Source organism: Meleagris gallopavo, chromosome 20 (assembly GCF_000146605.3).
Source record: "Meleagris gallopavo isolate NT-WF06-2002-E0010 breed Aviagen turkey brand Nicholas breeding stock chromosome 20, Turkey_5.1, whole genome shotgun sequence".
Classification (NCBI taxonomy): Eukaryota; Metazoa; Chordata; class Aves; order Galliformes; family Phasianidae; genus Meleagris; species Meleagris gallopavo.
The window spans coordinates 1,827,088-1,845,342 of NC_015030.2; the positions used below are offsets into that span (position 1 = coordinate 1,827,088).

At 53.1% G+C, this 18,255-nt stretch overlaps 1 protein-coding gene across 2 annotated transcripts; it reads left to right on the top strand.

Moving 5' to 3' along the window:
- The first annotated feature begins 12,939 nt into the window (after positions 1-12,939).
- CCDC42 (coiled-coil domain containing 42) lies at positions 12,940-17,228 on the top strand. Of its 2 annotated transcripts, none has more exons than XM_019621626.2 (7): positions 12,940-13,727; positions 14,045-14,150; positions 14,256-14,360; positions 14,837-15,034; positions 15,740-15,949; positions 16,325-16,480; positions 16,943-17,228. In XM_019621626.2, the coding sequence occupies exons 1-7, from the start codon at positions 13,639-13,641 to the stop codon at positions 17,012-17,014; spliced, it is 936 nt and encodes a 311-aa protein (XP_019477171.1). In that variant the 5' UTR covers positions 12,940-13,638; the 3' UTR covers positions 17,015-17,228. The 2 variants fall into 2 exon arrangements, with proteins under 2 accessions (XP_019477171.1, XP_010719588.1); XM_010721286.2 differs by having other exon boundaries at positions 13,183-13,727; positions 16,325-16,483.
- Positions 17,229-18,255: the final 1,027 nt, after the last annotated feature.

Below are 18,255 nucleotides of genomic sequence, written 5' to 3' on the forward strand. Positions count from 1 at the left end.
CAACAGCTATTTCCCCCAAAGGTTTGCAGCTTGGATGTAGAGGGGACCTTAGGAATGTGGGGGCTGCACAAATCTGCTGCAGGCAATTACACACCAACACCCTCACAGATCCTTTGGGGTGCATGCAGGGCTGCAAACCTGGCCTTGAAAGCAGAGCTCATCTTTTATCTGATTCCTGTATGACTTTTCTCACCACAGATACCTCTCACTTCCATTTGGGTTTAATTATTCTGGTCTTTACAATGTGAGCAATTTCTAAATACTTCCTCCCCCAAATCACACAGGAAAGGCTGTTTCTGTCACTTGCTGTTAATCATGTTTTCAGAGGAGATGAGCTAAATTGGAAAAAAATCTGGATTTTTTAACATAGAAATTAAAAAAATAAATAGAAACAACCCCAAAAGACTGTTAATTTCCTTGCAATAAAACATATAATTCAGAAAAAGAACTTGAGCAAGGGAGAAATGCCTTGGGAATATTTGTAAAATCTCTTATCAGGAGGCTGAAGATATGAAGCTGTTCTGCTGCCTCTTTGCCTGCCTGTTTTCTGTCCTATCAGCTGGAATATCCTGACCACTTCCTACTGGTCTTAACAGAGACATTAAAACATCAAAAATGTTTTATTCTTGCAAGAAAACCTGGGAAAGGAGGGAGCTCCACACTTGGGCTGCCAGCAGGAGAAAACCTGGCAGCCATGAAGCTAGGAAGGAGGACGGGGCTCTGAGCAGTGATGGAGCTGTGGGTGTCCCTGCTCAGTGCCTGAAATGGGATCAGGTGGCCTTTAGGGGGTCCCTTCCAACTCCAACCATTCTACAAAGCCCTGGAGATCTGTGGGACTGCAGGAGTTGTGGTGGTCCATGTGGGGATGGGACATGGGGTCCCAGGATGTGCTCAGTGGGTCTGAACAAACAGTGCCAAACTCGGAAGGATCTGCCCTTGCTCAGAGCACTCTGCTGCAAAGCACACGCATACTTAGACAGAATGTGGGGTGCACTGCAACATCCTCTGCATCTGGAGTGAGTCCTGGTGACACTGTCCAAGAAATGAGAAAGCTTTTGCAAAACCAGCGCCTTGGATCCTGGTTTACTGAACCTCGGGCTGTTGCACGGATTTGATTCCTGCAGCACTGCTGACTCACAGCAAAACCCCACAATGGCTCTTCTTACCTCTCCAATACTTCTGCCACCACCGTTTGCCACTGCAGCAGATGCCAAGGCTCAGTTATACCCAGCTTTGCCCCACGCTGCTTTTGATACCACTGCTTCCAAGTTTATTAAGTGGCAGCCCGCCGGCTTTAGAAGGGAGCTCCCCCCAAAACTTGGTCCTTTTGCCCACGGGCTGCCGTCTGCTTCTTCTGCAGCGATCTCCATAGTGTAAAGCTTTCTTCTGCAGCCAAACTCACACACATCCCCTCTGTTTCTGCAGTCCTGGTAGGCAGAGATACCTGCTGCATGGCTTTGGGGCGGGTTCCAGCTCCTTTTGTATCCACCGTCCTAAGTGCAAGCACCGAGCATAGGTTTCAATGCACTGAGCAGGAAAAAGAAAATACTGGTGTTCTTCCAGCGGCCAGTGAGTAAATATTTATCTGCTGTGAATTTCTGGTACAGAAGGTATTTTATGGGGTTAGAACTTTTGAAACAGAGAATTAGGAGGCTTAGTGCTAAATGGAGGGCAGGCACTGGGCGAGGTGACACTTAAAAGAGATTCGTATCAGATTTATTAGGATTTGTTTTACACCACATTCAAAGGAATCCCTGGAGATTGTTTCATTCTCACAGCTGTATCTGACAAAGTGCCGTTCTGCTCTGTCCTTCCCCAGCATCTGTCTTTCCCATTCTCCCACAAAGAACCGACACTCCAGCAACGCCCTCATCTCAGTGCTTGGGGTTGGAAAGCTGTGTGCAGTGCTGAGATGCAGGAATTCCTGGTGGGGAGGCAGGAGGGGCTGCCAGTTCCTATCAGCCACCCATCAGCAGGACATGTGCAGCTGATGCTGATTTCCTCCAGGACCGCCGCGCATCACCTGGGTGAAGCAGCTCATTAAAAGCAGTTAATTGCTGCAGTCAGTTGTGACATGAATTTTTCAAGGTTAATTTAGCGGCGTCACAAATCCTCCATTTGTGTCCAAAGGTGGTGAATTGCACACTCCAGGGAGTCACTCCTCTGCTGCATCTCCTTCAGGCTGTGGGTGCATCTGGAGCATCCTCGGGGAGCACTGAGAGGGATCTGCCGTGGAGAAACCCAGCCCAGAGGATGCCAGGTGGTGGTACCAAAGCATCGTGCTTAATGCCCTGTCCCCTCTGGAAGATGATTTCTGAGAGCCCAAGTGCCAAATCCTGGGGCTGAGTGTTGGGGCACTGGGGGCACCCCGAGCCCCAGCACTGCCAGACCTGAGCCATGACCAAGGAAGAGGCGTGCAGTGCTGGAGGGGAGCTCGTGCTGGGGCTCATCACACCTGAGCAAGGGCTGCCAGCACCCACCGCAGGCAGGGAAGGGAAATGGGCTGTTTAATGAACGGATCCTGTGTTTATGGAGAACCCACCAGCCATGACAATCCAGATGTTTCCTGTCTCTGTGCATCTGCAAACTGCCATTTGGTTAAAAGTGGTTCCCAGCACGAAGCTGTGCATCTGGGCTTCAGTTCTGCAGCCCGAGGCAGTGGCAGACCTCCAGCATGTGGGACGTGTGTGGGTCTTCATGGGCCCAGCCCTGTGGGGTTGGTGTCCGTCTGCAGCCAGGTCCAGGGGCAAAACTGAGCCCAGTGCTGAGATGGGGCTGTGCAGCACGTGATGCTCTGCAGGGAGGCAGGGAGAGCCCAGGTGGGAGCAGAACGGGAGGATGCAGGTCTGCTCACTACCCACCCCTGTTGAGTCTCTGATTTTTCCTTCCTGCTGGACCCCTGGAGTCTGGTGTTGATGTCTCTTTTGGTTCAAAACTGGTTAGGAAGCAGACAGCAGCAAGGTTTGGCTCCTCTGCTGTTTGAGGACAACCTGCAGGCACAGCTGGGTGATAACTTTTCTTTGTCTGAGCAAGCCTGGGTGCAGCAGACACCAGAGGGCTGTACAGGCACAAAGCAGTGCTATTGGGAAACTGAGGACAGGCCTGCATCCCAGAGACTGTGCTAAATGGGGCTCCTGGGAGCTGCTCCTTTCCTCTGGGATGAGTCACATGAACAGATTCAACCGGTTCTCCAGTCTCAGGACAAGAAAAATGACCTCCTCTCTTGCTGCTCTCCTGTCTTTCTCAGTGACATGCATGGGGACAACAGGAGTGCAGGGCATAGTGATGGGACCATGGCACAGACCACTCAGAAGCCATCTCCTCTGAGGAAGGGTGCTGGGAGAGATTTGCTTTTTAACAGTGCAATATCACCAATTTCCTCCGAGGGGAAACATTTGAGAAGTCCTGCAGCAAAATATCCTATTTTCATCCCAGTTTGCAGTGCCAAATGAGCAGGACTCCAAGTGGAGTGGAAACACTGACTCTGCTCTGCTTTGCTTTGCAGTTTAATAGCAAAAACCCAGAGCTCTCCCTTTGCCTGTTCCTTTCCCATCCTGCCAGCTTTCCAGGAGTCTGAAGCAGTTTTGGAGCCTGTGATGGATTTTCCCCTCTCTGCTACAGGTTCTCACCATCTCCTCCACCTAACTCACCACGTGGGCCCCTCATGTATCTTCTTCCCAAGGCCTCTCATTTTCTTGGGCTGTTGCCACTTGAGCTTTATGCAAATTGCAGAGCTGCAGCAAAGCAGAGCCCTTTGGGGATGAGATGGGATGGGATGGGATGGGAGGGAAGGGGAAGGGAGGGGAGAGGAGGGGTTGTGATTGAGTGCAACGAGATGGGGTGAGATGGAATGGGATGGGATAGGTTGGGATATATTGGGATGGGATGGAATGGCTATGGTTCCTCTCCCATTAATGAAGCCCTGCAGCAGGCAGTGTCTGGACATGACCTCATGGGGCTGACCTGTGCATTTTCTACAACTCACTGCGCCAGGAGCAAATATTTCCCCTGGTGGCTCATGCACTGCAATGCTGGGGCAAGTTCTGGGTATGGAACCCAGGAAGGATTTCTACCCGAGCTTTTTCATGATGAACTCCCATTCTGCCAGCATGGAAACATGGAGGTAAATTCACTCCCTACAGACTGAACAAGTGAGTTGGTATCCTCGGAATGCCATCTTACCCTGTGCAGCACTGTTAGTCCCAGCTAACCACCCTGGTGTGTCCTTGATGGACATGGCTACCACACTGCTCCATGCCTGGACCCCAGGAGGGTACAGGGATAGGTACTGAAAGCAGGGAAACCCTTCAGTGCCACAGATGTGTTGGGTGTTTAGTGTTTCAAGCCATGGTTGAGCTCAGAGAATCTTGCCCTTCATTCTGTGCTCCAAATCCCAGTTCCTCTCTCTGTAGGGCACCCAGGGCCTGGGCAGAGATGCAGGCCTGTCCCTGTCCCTTCCTGTCCCAGGTGAAATCCTCACCATGGGGTCCTTCCCTCTGGGGTGATGCTGCTGAATCGAGGACTGCTGTGCGGCTGTGATGGGCACCCAGAGCTGCAAACCCTGATCAGGTGCTCCCTGATCTGATCCCTGATTTGGGACTGCACCTTAAGTCACTTCTACCACCCAAGATGTGGGACAGCCTCTATGACCCCCACCCCTCCCTGCTGTTTGTCTTTCCGTCCGTCTGTCCTTCCGGCAGAAAGAGGCCATGCTGGACACGGAGGATGCCCCAAATGCTTTAAATCCAAGGGAGGTGAAAAATTCAAGGGGATGGAAGCCAAAACTGGACAATTTAGCCACTGTTGTTGGAGCCTGCTCAGAGCCAGCTCTCCATGCCGGTGGGCACGGATTTGGCTCCCACCTTCATTTCCCTCCTGGGGCCGTGCAAACAAACACACCACGATGGGTCAGGGCTCTGCCAGTGCACCCCTAACACAAAGAGGGGTCAACTCCAGAGTGAAGGCGAAGTGAGCAGGAGGGAGGGGGTCGGGAGGGACAGACAAAGGCACGAGCTGAGGTCTGGCAGTGAGAGTGCTGTGCTGGGAAAATCCTCTGATTTACTGCAAGAGGTTTGGCAGCATCGAGGCAGGCGGGGGCACAGCCCTGAGCTGCATTTGAGGAAGTGTCTGTTCTGTGAGCCCCTTCCCCAGCACATTTCTGTGGGGTGGGAGTGTGGGGATGGGCGGTGTGGGAACCTCAGGGCTGCCCTGCTCCATCCAGCTGTCCCACGAGGCACCAGTGATGGGCACGAGGTGCCACGCACATGCCCATGGTTGCTCCAGCATGGATATGGTTGGTAGGGGTTGTACTGATGCTGTTCCATCCCACGACAGCCAAGGGACATCTGCTGGAAGAAAGTCACCCAAGCGGGGTGCGTCGGCCACATCGTGTTCATGGTTGAGATGAGTGCTTTGAACAATTATCTTCCTAAACAGAGGCTTCACAGCTCTTTGGGCTTCTGCTCTGCAGGTGACCCAAAGCCAGACAGGGCTGCAGGATATGGGCACAGCTCTCTTTCCCCCCAAGACTCACAGTGATCCTTGCACTGGCTCTGGTCCTCCTGCCAGTCTGGGCCTCTTCCAAAAAAATGAGACCACTGATTCATGCTTACAGACACACCCCCACTTAGGAACATACAATCCTTCTGGCTCCTCGTGCTCCTGCTGGCCCTCGGAGCAGGTTTCCTGCCCCAGCACTGATGGCTCTATGGGTGTTTGGGCTCAGCACCTTCTGAAGTGCAGGCAGTGAGTCCTCCACAGCCTCCACATGGCCTCCCAGCATCGGTGGGAGTTTGCTGAAGGTGTGATCTGAGGAGCATGTGCTCCTGAGTGTGGTGCCTTGGGTACGAATGGGTTCTGCTCCAGCTGGGGAAGCTGCTGCCCAGTGTGGGGTGCTGCTGGGACCTGCTGGGACCTCACACCCTGGAGCTCTGGCGTCCAACCGCCTGTCCTGGAGCAACTTACTGACCAGTTTGGAGAGATGAGCAGAAGGAGCATGGGGCTGCCTGCCCAAGAGAGACAAGTATTTTTCCCCTGCCTCCATCTGTGGGTCACTTCCAGCTCTCACAACAGGCTCAGCACTTTGGAATCAGATTTAAGCCACAGCCTAGAACATATTACCAAAAAAGCAAACAGCAAACACATTCTTCTCTTGAATTCCTGGCCTCCTTCTGCCCCTGACCTCCTGGACAGGCCCTGGCAACGTGGGTTGGAGTGCTTTCCTTCAGCCTCTGTGCTTGCAAAGGTCCCACCCCCTGGTGTGTGCACAGCCTCCCAGGGCGGCCAAGGGTTGTTCTGCAGCACCAGGCAGGTCTTGCTTCTCCATTTAATGGCAAGGTGAAACACGAACTGTGCTCATCTGCACTTTGTTTCTAGGCAAGTTCCTTCCTGACCAGCTTTGCATCTTGCTCTAAGGATTCAGAGGGCTTGGGGGATTGCACACTGGGTTGCTGAGTCTCGGTGCTCTGCTCCTCAGCTTGAAAACAGTGATCTGCTAATTTCTTTGTATCACCTCTTTCTCCTCCTGAGATCCTTTGCCAAGATCAGATTGTGCCAGGGATAAGTCCCCTATAGCACCTCCAGCAACCCCATGGACTGGAAGCAAAAACATCTTCTGGACAGTATCAGCCCAGGGCTCTACATCTGCCCTGCTGCTGGCACGAGCTGGAAGGGAAATGCTGGCTGCACTTCTGTGTCTGGCTCCTCCAGAGCTCTGCAGAGCAGGGTCAGGCCCCTGCTCTTCCCTTGGTCTCAGCCCATCCCAGAGCAGTGCTGAGGAGCACACAGAGCTCCTCGTGCCTCATCTTGGCCAGACTTTTACGACTGGCTGGAGACTTGGGCTTGTTCTGAACTCTTCTACCCTGTGCATAGTTTGCATTTCCTTGCTGTGAATCAGGATGTGCCGAACTCTGCAGGACAGCTCCTCTTTTCTCACCCTGAGACTTTTCCAGGCAGCACAGAACCACCAGTGCTGGTGCCCTTAGTGCTGCTCACAGTGATGTGAGGATGTGCCTATGGGATGGGGTGCTGGGCACAGGCTGGGTACTGGTGTGCTGAGCAGGATGGGTTCTCCCAGCCTTGCCCTTTCTATCGGGCTGAGGGTCGGCGCTGAGCACTGGCTGTGTCATCTCTTCTGGCTCCCTAGCATGGGAAATGCTTTGTTTTTGGGCAGGATTTCAAGCGCTCGCACCTCCCAGGCACGTCCATCCCAGCAGAGCACGGCTGAGGAAGGCAGGAGCTGGGAGATGTGGGGAGCTCCTGGCTGGAGGCCTGGCCATGGCTTCCAGCATGGCTCTTGATTTATTCATCGAGTGCAGCAATCTGAAACGTAGAGGCAGCAGCCAGAAAGGGCTTGGCATCCTCACAGCCCTGTGGAACCCCAGCCCTGAGGCTGCTGGAGCTCAGCAGAGGACAAAGCAATGAGCCTGGGGCAGCTCTGCAACATCAGCTCTTGCCCTGGAGCAATGGACGGGGCTACATGCCCACAACTTGCAGTTTCCCTCTCTGCCCCAGGGACAGGCACCCACGGACCAGCACTGCTGATGGAAGATTGGGATGCCAACCAAACTTCCACCCCAGGAGCTGGTGGTGTCCTCAGAGCTGCTGGGTGTGTAACAGGCAGTGCAGGGAGGCTGCTGTGCTGCCTCAGGCAAGAAATCCCACCAGGGCTGTGGGTGAACTGTTCCAAGAGAAGAGGTTTCCATCCCTTCCCAGAGGTGCTCTTCCCACAGGTCTCACACTATTCTCCAGCTCAAGGAGATCCTCCTGGCCTCCTCCATTGGGCTGCCTCCTCCCCCCCCATCAGTTCATTTTCATGGAGCTGTGGCATTTGAGGGCAATCTTTTTGGGAAGGATGGGGTGATAAAGAAGAGGAGAAGAAGACGGGGAGAATTAATCTGCCATTGCAGAGTGTGGAACCAAGATAGAGGATCCCTAAGCCCCAGGGGAGAGAAGAGACGCTGTACTTGGGGAGTACAGCCCTGTTTTTGGTTGGGGACCTGGGACCTGGTTGGTCCCAGCCCCGTCATAGCATCCCTCAGATCCCAGGGGCAGCCCAGGTCCCTCTTTGCCAAGGAGGGTGACAGTGAGCTCTGGGGACTTCAGGAGAAGAGGAGGAGGGGAAGGGAAGGAACCAGAAGGCCAGAGGAGCTGCAGCCCTACGTCACATCTGTGCCCTTCTTCACACTAGAGATCTTGCCCTCCCTTTGCACTTTGTCCCTGCAAGCCAGCACAGCTCTGCCTGCGCTCCCTGCAGCAGGGTGCGTGAGAGATGTGGCGTTGGGGTGAAGGAGGAGCCATGCAGCTGGCCCTCAGTGCCTCTATCCTCCCCTGTCCCTGGGTTTGCTCTCGGCTGCCCACCTCCCTGCTGCTCCGATGCTCTGCTATTTTTCCCAGAGCCTGGGGATGGCATCGCCTCCTCATTTTTCTGGCTCTGTGGTGAGCAGCTGGATGCACTCAGCTTTCCTGTGTCCTCTGCACAGCGTGGAGAGGGAGGCAGGCTGGATGGATGGGGCTGGTCTGGGCAGAAAACAAAAAGGTGCCACGTTTCAGTCAGAGACCTTCACTCATCATTTTCAGCTTCAAACAAAGGCTGAGAAAGGAAAAGTTAAAGGGTGAATTTCAGCTGAAATGTGAGGGCAGGAGGGCTGCATGAGCACTCAGAAGAATTGCACACGAGCAAATCTGACCCTGGAGGGATGGCACGAGGGAGTGGGATGGGAGTGGAAGAGCAGAGGCTGCTGCTTGCAGAGGCAGTGCAGGCAGAAGGAAGAACACCTGCAGGGAGGAAGATGAAGTAGAGCTTAAGCTCATTGTTCAATAGGGAAGAGGAACTACTAGGGGAGAATGCAGGGAATACAGAAGAGTTTGGTGGTTTCCTTTTTTAGCTTTAAGCTTCATAGACATCCAGACGTGACCAGATAGCTAATGAGAGGGGAGGAGAGAAAATAGACCAGAGGAGTAGTGTCTGGGTTAAAGAAGACATAGATGTGTGGGGAGTGTCCATTTTGTGAGGTCTGGGAGATGCTTCAGGGGAGACGACAAGGTGGAGAGCAGCAAACCTGGCCAGAAATAACGAGAGGGGCTATGAATCCATCATTACAGTGACACTGGACCAAATCAAGGTGAATTATTAAATGGTTTCTACATGCTAATATGATCCATTCACACCAGATGAGCCTCGTGCCCTCATTCTGCAGGGCTTGTGGTGAGGAAGAAGGGAAGCTGTGGTGCTGTGCGTCAGTGCACTGAGCTGCTAGACTTGTCCAAAGTGCGTAAGGGGATCCCAACATCAGCCCTGCTAGGGGAGATCTCCATGCTGGAGGCATCAGCATGGCCACCAATGTGAGCCCCCTCCTGCTCCTCTCCAAGCACTGCCCCAGTGCTGGGCGCAGGCTTCCACCCATGCATGTGCTAACAAACTCCTGAGCTGCTCTGTCCTTCCTGCCATGATGTTTTCTTTTCCAGGCAGATGGTTCCAGGTCAGGGCTACCCAACACTTCTGCCAACGTGGGGGTGTGAAGGGCTGGGAATGAGCAGCTGAGGGCGAGGGGCCCTGCTGCATCACGGCCGGATTATGGCAGCTTAACACATCCATCAGAACCCAGCCGGCTTGGCTGCAGGGACAGCTCAGGGAGGCTGCTGGGGATCAGCAAAATTGCACAGCCCTGTGGGAAAAGCACAGCCTGCTGGTGGGGACCAAACCCCCAGCATCCCATTCCCAGAGGGGATCCAGGCTGCAAGTAGCTCCCACATCACCTCTGCATCCTTTGGGTCTGTGTCTGGTGTGCTGGGATGGCGTCAGACCATTGCTCTACAACCAAGGGTGAGGCAACACGATGGAAATGGCTTTGCTGGCTGATTGTGTTGCTTGCTTTGTCAGCACTCAGAAAAATGCAGCACACAAAAATGTGCCCTCCTCAGCAGCTGGGAGCAGCGACGGAGCCTCATGGCTCACAGAAAAACCCTGCCCTGCACATCTGTGTTTAGGTGGTGTGATTCAGCAGCCCTGCATGTCACCCATCCCATCAACCTCATTGCTCTGAGCATCCCCGGGGGCACGTCACACAGCTCAGGTCTGCTCCTCTGCAGCAGTCATGACCACAGCAGAGATACCTGCATCCTTCCATGGCTGTTCCTGGGCTCTGCCTGCACCGGGATCCTCCTCCTCTGCCCTCTGAAAGGCATTCAGTGTCCCTCCACAGTCCCATTTCTGCCCAGAACTTTTCTGATGAGCTCGGTGACACACCACCTGCTGTCCACCAGACAGACTTTCAAAACCAGTGGAAAGAATTGAGCCAGCACAGAGCTCTTGGGACAGGGCTTTGGCTTCTCTTGGTTACCAGAAGGCTGCAACCTGCCCAAGAAGCCCCAGAAGCTCCAGCTTTGCAATGACTGTGCTGTGTATTTCAGCTCCCGTGGAGCTGTGATATAACCTTTGACAGGGAACGAAAGGAAGGAAGGGAAGGAAGTAAAGGAAGACCTTTCCGGCAGCAGTGGTAGAAGTGACAGCTTTGGCTGATGCAAGAGCACGGGGAGTTTGTTATCCCTGAAACAACCTGACATGCTGGAAAGCTGCTAAATGTGGGAAGAGGACCTTTGGGATCGGGTCAGTGTCAGCGGCCCTGTGCTGAACACCTCGAGGATCTGTGCAGCCTCTGCTGCAGGCATGTCCAGGCACTGAGTCATGGTTTGCTCCTTATGACGAGTCATCTTTATATTTTTGATTCACGGACCTCTCTGTGCACAAAAGAGCAAGCTGTCCTTGCCACTATAAAGATGTGCTCAGCAGACAAGGTCTTAAAATGGAAGCCTCCCCAGACACCTGTGTTGAATTGGACTTCTGCAATAGGAAAGCACATTCCCTTTCTGCCTTCTTCACCCAAACACCTGGGCTGCTGCTCTTTGGCAGCAAATCCTCCCAATCTCCAGGCGTCATTGCCATTTGCAGACACCCTTCTGCTAAACAGCAGAATGGGAAGGAGCAGCAGGGGCAGCAGGCACGGCAGAGAGGTGCGGGGCAGCCCTCTCCAGTGAAGCCTACACACCCAGATGCAATTTCATTCCGGGGCAATTTTGGCAAGCAGGCTCAATGAGGGTAGAGATAACACTGCAAGAGAGAAGCTGGGCAAGTCACCATAGCCTGATGTGTGCAGAAACCCAACATGGCAGCTCAGTGGTGTGACATGCAGGGAAGCCAAAAGCCCAGATGGACATAGGTGGGAAAAGCAGGCAGAAACAACAGATAGAAACACACAAAGAGGTAACAGGGAGAGAGGGAACCACCTCTCAGCTCTGCCTTGCAGCAGCTCCCAGGTACCTCCAGGTCGGGGTGCAGGTAGAGGACTTGGGACAAACCAGTGCTGGGGAACCTTGGAGATGGAGAACCGCCCTGAAGAGTGGAAGAGGCACTGATGGGCACCTCCTATAGCCTCAGCTCCTGGGGTTAATGCAGTGCTGGGCAACGCAGAGCAGGCAGCAGAGGAGCACAGTGTGGAGCGGTGACTCGGGGTCTCCCACCCTCTCCCCTCATGGATCAGCAGATTCCTTCCACATCTGCTGCATGCACAGGAATGCTTCTTGGAGTTCTGCTAAGGTGACGGTAAGGCAGGACGGGCTGCGCAGCGACTGCACACTTGTTTCCTAAGTGCTCCCTCTCCTGGGCTGTGGCCACACCATCGCAGGGAAAATCCAATATTTTTAGGCAAATCGGGGGTACTTCGGGCTGAGCAGCCTGCAGAGCAGCACTGGGAGCTCCCCGGGGCTCCAGGCAAACCCAGATCTACAGGGGATTCACCAGCAGTGTTTTATACCTGGTTATTCTGCAGGCCAGAAGGGAAAGGCTGCGTCAGCTTTCCGTCTGCCTTCAGCTCCAGGGACCTTGGGAGTACAGGGGATTTAAAAGGAAAAGAAGTAGCTTCCTTCAAAGAGTGGAAAGATGGGGGATGATCCTGAGGGACGAACAGAAAAGGTTTCTGCTGGGCTGCAGTGACTCAGATATGGCATTTTCTACATTCTAATAAGAGATGTCAAGTCATAGGTAATTTATTCATGGCAGGCTGATGCAGTTGCTATGGAGAGCACGATAGGAAGAAACTCTTTTAATGCATAGTCTATTGAGGAGGAAAGCATTTGTCAAAGATAAAACCTTGGTGAGAGGATAAAAGCAGCAAACAATGATTAGGGACATTAAAAAAGAAAAAAAAAGCCATCTGAGGGCACTTCCACCACAGCTGTGATACTGTTCCAGGTTTGAGAGGACCTACCAGGACAGGGCATGGCGTTGGCCATCACAGCTCTTGGACCACAGGCATGGACCAGCATCTTCTGAATGGGATCTGTGTGCTTCCTCTGAAACAACAGCGCGTGGTGAGCGAAAACCCCATGGACTGCCCAATGGATGGGCGTTGCAGCCCCGAGGGAGCAATGAAATACCATAGAGGCAAAGGCAGAGGGGCAGCCCTGGTGGTAGACGTGCCTTGGGAGCAGGAAGGCAGCTGATGGCACTGCCTGCTCCCCTGCCTATCATTTGTATGGCAGTGTCGTGTAACGGGGAATTCTCAGCGAGACTGGGAAGCCAGCCAGTGTTTCCCCTTGGAAACGCCTGCCTCCAATTATTCATAGTGGTAGTGAACTTTAACTGCCTGAGCTGCTGATCCCAGCACCCAGCAGCCACCTCAGGCTGCTCTGCTCTCCCCTAAAATGATTGCATTCCCCCAGAAGCCCAGCTGGAGTCTGCTTGACGTGTTGGGATGGGAATAGCTCAGTGCTGTCCACAGGGAAGACACCTGTGGCTGATTTTAACCTCCATAATAAAAGCCAAATGCATCCCTGGCTTTGCCTTGGTCATTTGTTTCTAAATGAAGCATCTCTCACATAACTAATGGTCCCCACCTGCACCATATATCTTCCTGCTGCTTAAAGCAGACAGAGCTGGCAGCCTTTCCCTGGCTTGCTGGTTCATAATGAGCACAGGGTGATATTTGCCTGAAAGTAAATTCCCTGATACAGGTCAGGGTTTTAACCAAAATGAAGACTTCTCCCTGCAGAGAGTCTCACCACCAGGGCAGGGGCATTTCACATGCAGTAGCCTGCAGATGGATTTTGCACATTAGGGCTGAGGAAGGTAGAAGTTGCCCTTGGCAAACATAGAGGGTGAAATGTCTTGTGGAAGGAGCAGACCTGGAGGTCACTGCTATCTGTGAGTGAGGGACCTCTGGGAGTGATGCGTCATCACAAGGCACCATCCCAAGCCCATAGGGCAGCAGAGCCCTTCTGGCAGCCCAGGGCACTGCAGGGAGCTGGGCACAGCACAAACTGCAGAAGGGGCAGGGCCTACATGCACTCTGCAGTCCCTTCCATGGGATTTGGGGTATCACACTGCTTTGGTCTCCACGTAACTGCCTGAGCATCTTCCAACTGCCTTGGAACCTGTTCCATGCCAACCAACCACCAACAGCAGCAGCAGACACAGCCAGGGCATAGAATGCCTTAAGAAAGTAGAAGCAGGAGGCTCCCAGAGCTACTACCCTTCCTGAGTGTTTCTCCTATGCACTGCTGAGCCTGTGGGCTTAAAGGGCAGCTCCTGGGGTGACGTGGCAGCAGCTGCACCAGGAAGACCTGAGCTCTGTGCGCAGCGCAATGGCTGAAGCAGTGACCACCGTGGACAATGAGGACCTCTCAGACTATTTCAGCATGCAGTACAGGCAGAATCTGCTGCCCTTGCTCAAGTAGGGAGCTCCTCCACTCCCTCCATCCGATTCTGTTTCCTCCACCCCTGCAAGCTCCCGTCCCTTATCTCCCCCACTCATCTCCTTACCTCCACCACTTCAGCCTCTCCTTGCACCTCCCTTCCCCAGCCCTGCAACCCCTCCTCACTGTCTCCATGGGATCCCCTCTGGAGAGCTTTCCACACTGGTTCTGGGAGACTCGTGCTGTCGGACCCGCTCTGAGACAGGTCCTGGGTGGGGTGATGGGGCAGAGCAAGCCAGCATCCTGCCAAGGTGCTGAGCCCAGCCAGTCACCACACTGAATGCTTCTGTGGCAGGAAACTCAAACTGACCGAGGAGGACTCTCTGTCTCCATTTATTCGCCTCCAGGAGAAGAAGAAAGAAGCCCAAGAGATGCAAAGGGTTCTGGAGGATAAGGAAGAGGTGAGAAAGGTGGAAGGGCTCTGGTCGCGGCTGGGATGGCCCATGGCTTTTTGGAGGGTGGCAGTGAGCATGGACAGCCGAGCCTTGTCCCCTCTGTGCTGCCAGGCCTTCAGGGTGAGGATGGAGGACATCACCTGCAGGTGGAAGGAGCTCCGGGCCAAGGAGGCCGATCTGAAGGCTCACATGAAGAAATCTGAGAGGACCCTAAAGGTACAGCTGCCCCTCTTCTGTCCATCCGACACAACGCTGAGATGCACGGCCAACTTCTCCCCTCCCCTGGGAAGAAGGACTGGGAACACCTCTCTGCATGGATCTCCCTTAAGCCCTGAGCTGCCTTCACAGCTTTGTGCCAGACACAGAAAGCCCTGGGAGGGCCAGTGCAGCACCCAGCTCATCCTGCAGCACTGTGACCCCCAAGGGCCCCAGGCAACCCCCAGGAGGGGCTCATGCTGTCCCCACTGATTGATAGCAGTAGGTTCTGAAAAGCAAAGTGCCATCCTAGGGGTTTGTCTCCAAGAGCAAAGTGTCGGTGCTAATGAGAAGGCCCGATTAAGCAGAGAGAAAATGTGTTCCAGGGGAAAGATAACTTCTTACAGCACTTCTACATGACACAGTTCCTTCTTCTCTTGCTTTCCTTTCCCTGTGTGCATATATATGTGTGTGTCTTGATGGGGAAACACCGACAGGAAAATGATAAGATGCGAATCCAGGCTCTAAAGAAAGCTGGCAAAGAAAGAAAGATGAAAATGCAAAAGGAGAGTGAGCTATTGACAGCTAAGAAGGAACTGGAAGCCCTGAAAATTAAGCACCAGAAACTCAGTGACAGAGTGCAGAACTACTCCATCTTTGAAACCTATCTGGAGGATGTGGTGAAGGTCTCACAGGTGAGTGTGGGAGGCAGCTCGTGGCCTCAGGGAGGGCCTTACTTGGACATTAAACCTAGAGAAGATAAGGTACATCCAGGAAAATCATAGCGTTTGGTCAAGCCCAGAAGCCTCAGATGAGATGGGAAGAGGTTCCCTGTAACCAGGGTGAACCAAGGGAATCAGAGTTAAAGGAAGAGAACCAGAAAAGGAGGGGAAGGCTTGGGAAAACTAAAGGAAAACTATTAAAAGGGGTAAAGGCACAGGGATGAATGGAATGGGGAACACTTTGAGTCACTGTTTCATATCACATTGATGGTGTGGGAGGAGTGAAATGCTGTCTAGAGATGGGAACCCAGGCTGTATCCTTTCAAGGAAGCCTGGGCATGATTCCATGCATCACTCCTTCTCCTGGGATGCCAGCTGGCCCCCTCCCAGGTCCAGGTAGATCAGCACAGGCAGTTGCATTTGTGCTTTGTTTTATCAGAGTGCTGCTCCTTTGGAGAAGAGGTGCAATGTCTCACCTTGCTTATGGCAGCTCTGGGAAGAGCCCAACAAGAAGTTATCAGGGATGAGGCATTGCTTACAGCCCAACTTGGCTGGCAGTCGATAAGAGAGGGAAGACATTCCAGCTGGGGCAGGTGCTGCACCTCATGAACAGGGCAAGACTTACCATTATGATGTGAGGGTGGGATTACTGGGATTACTAACCCCACTGTGCTGCAGTTTGAGGAGATCCAGGCAATCATTTGGCACTACAAGATGTTAGTGAGGATTCGCAAGGCTCTGCTGCAAGCAGAACGTGGGCTCAGGGAAGCAAAGCAGAAAGCCAAGGAACTCAGCCAATATGATGAAGATGAGAGCCTGCAGTACAACAGTGACCTGGATCAGCTTGAACTGCGTTCTCACCAGGCTCAAAGGGATGTCCTCACCAAGGTGAGGAAAGATGGGGCAGGCAGGGGAAAATCTCCCAGGCCTGGAATGAGTTGAGTCCCATCAGGCAAAACGGGAGAGCGGGAGGGTGGCAGTGGGATTCCTAGCTTCCAGAGAGGACAAATGGGGTGAAAGCCACCAGAGTGAGGGCTGCAGGAGCCAGCAGAGAGATGGAGAAGCTCCTGGGGCAAGGAACAACTGTGGTAGTATCTGGATCAGGTTATACCATGCCAAGCTGGACCACCTCCAGCAAGCATGTGATCTTCCCAGAAAACCAGTCGACTGTGGAAATTAAGGTCTCCAAATCAGGGTCTCCAGTGCTAAGGCAGCATCTTTGCTGGTTCATGTCCACATGCTGCCTGTCTCCTCTCCTCTCAGGAGCGTCTCTGGGCTGACATGCAGAAAACAGCTGCCAAGAAAACCCAGGAGCTGGGGACCATCAAGATGGCCATCCTTGGCCTCTTCCAGCACGTGAGCAAGCAGATGAAAAGAAGCCTGAATGTGCCAGTGGATGACAGCTACACACAGCTGAGCGTGGTAGGGCCAAGCCAGACCACTTCTCCCTGTCCAGAAAGAGGAGCAGTAATGACCCTCAGCTGCCCAAAGGAAGGGGAGAGCCCAGGGAAAGCAAAATGCCCAGCAGATACCTACATTTTCACCTGGGCCCTCTCTTGGGCAGAAGAGATTAGGAAGACCTGGGTGTGTGTTTCCCTGCTGCAGGGTGACTGGGGGGGGGAGCCTGGCAGGTCAGGGCAGGATGCACAGGTCACCCCATGGCCAAGATCTGGATTCATTTACCCCTGCCCTGAACTCAGACTGGCCCCCTTAAGATCATTCTGATGATGCAGATCCACCAAGGCCTTATCCTCCAGTTTGATCAGTGAAATTTGTCTTCCTAAAGGGCCAATAAGTTCCCCCCTGCCTCTTGCTCCCATCCTTACTGTGAGGCACATTCCCCAGCACTCTGAGCTCTACCACCTCTCTTCCCTACCCTAGATTCAGCAGTTTATCCAAGACCTCATGGACATCTTAATGGAAGTGAAAAGAAAGAGCATACAGAGCCGTTAGCATGAGCTATGCCAATGGGACTGCGAGGAAGATGCCGGCTTGACCTGGTCTGCCAGCAAAGGCCCAGCAGCGTGGGAAGGGTGAGAAGAGGACAGAGAGCCCCACAGATGGTGTACTTTACTATAGGTTACGTCAGTGAAATTTCATACCTTTCTCGCCCTTCCCTCCTACACTGTCACTCGCACCTTCTCACTCTATTAAAAACAGTATGTTTTAAGATGCATCCATTTCTTGGGGTGGTTGGAACCATTGGAACAGCTCCATCCCACAGTTTCATCCAAGTGGTGCCTTCTCTGGCAGACGGGACGCTGGTTGCAGAATACAGCATCCCAGGGATATAGGCTCAGATAGGGGTTCATGTTCACACCTGGATGTGCCACTCAGTTTAAGCTCTGAGGTATTCAACAGGAACATCAGAAAGGAGGAGGACTGTCCTTCCAGAGAGCTTCAGAGATTTTCCTCCATCACCACACCCAGTGCATATGGGAACGTGGATTTCCCTACGCAGCCACTCACTGTGTACCCAAACCCACCCCTCTGCTGCTGTTAGGAGAAGTGTTGACAGGTAAAGGATGAACCAGCTGAATGAATCGCAGCAAGCATTTGCTTGTTCGCTGTGAGTCCCAACATGATGAATACAGAAGCAGAGGACTACTTTCACACTGTGGATTTCAGGTCTCAGCAGCAGAACATCGCCATGTGCAGCATCTCAGTGCGATGCAAACGCAGAAGAAAACACAAGAGTGAAAAACTCGGTTGCAGAGGCAAGGGCAGTAATTGCTCCTCAGCTACTGTGTGTGAAAAGAGAGCTCATTTCTTTCTGAAACCTTGACAAGTTAACGCTGTGTGGGCCAAGACAGGCCCTGTGTTCTTCTGAATAGATCACCAGAGCAGTGGGAGGTGAGTGGCATTCTGCATTCCAGCTGGCAAGGAAAAGTAAAAGATGTTGCAACTTTATGCAGCCACCGTGTGCCCACACTTTAATGATTTCATTATGTTCCTTCTGTAAAATGGGGATTGTGACTGTCAAGGAGGAGCAAGAGTGGGCTGCTCCGTGAGGTGGGTGCCCCATGGTATGCCACCAAGGAGAGGTTCATGGCTGAGGTCCAGTAATGGCCAGGCTATCTGCAGGTCCAAGATCAAGGTAGAAAGTCCAGCTGGCAGGTCAAGATGAGAATCAATTATAAGGCCATGCACTGGCTTTCCTGCAAGGCAAAGACCAAAACTCCCAGGTTGAGTCT

Bases quoted from the DNA above. Each gene is read 5' to 3' on its own strand.
- CCDC42 (XM_010721286.2), top strand. From the start codon at position 13,639: ATGGCTGAAGCAGTGACCACCGTGGACAATGAGGACCTCTCAGACTAT. The intron at 15,035-15,739 runs GTGAGTGTGGGA...ACTGTGCTGCAG, and splicing joins ATGTGGTGAAGGTCTCACAG to TTTGAGGAGATCCAGGCAAT. The intron at 16,484-16,942 runs GTAGGGCCAAGC...TCCCTACCCTAG, and splicing joins GCTACACACAGCTGAGCGTG to ATTCAGCAGTTTATCCAAGA.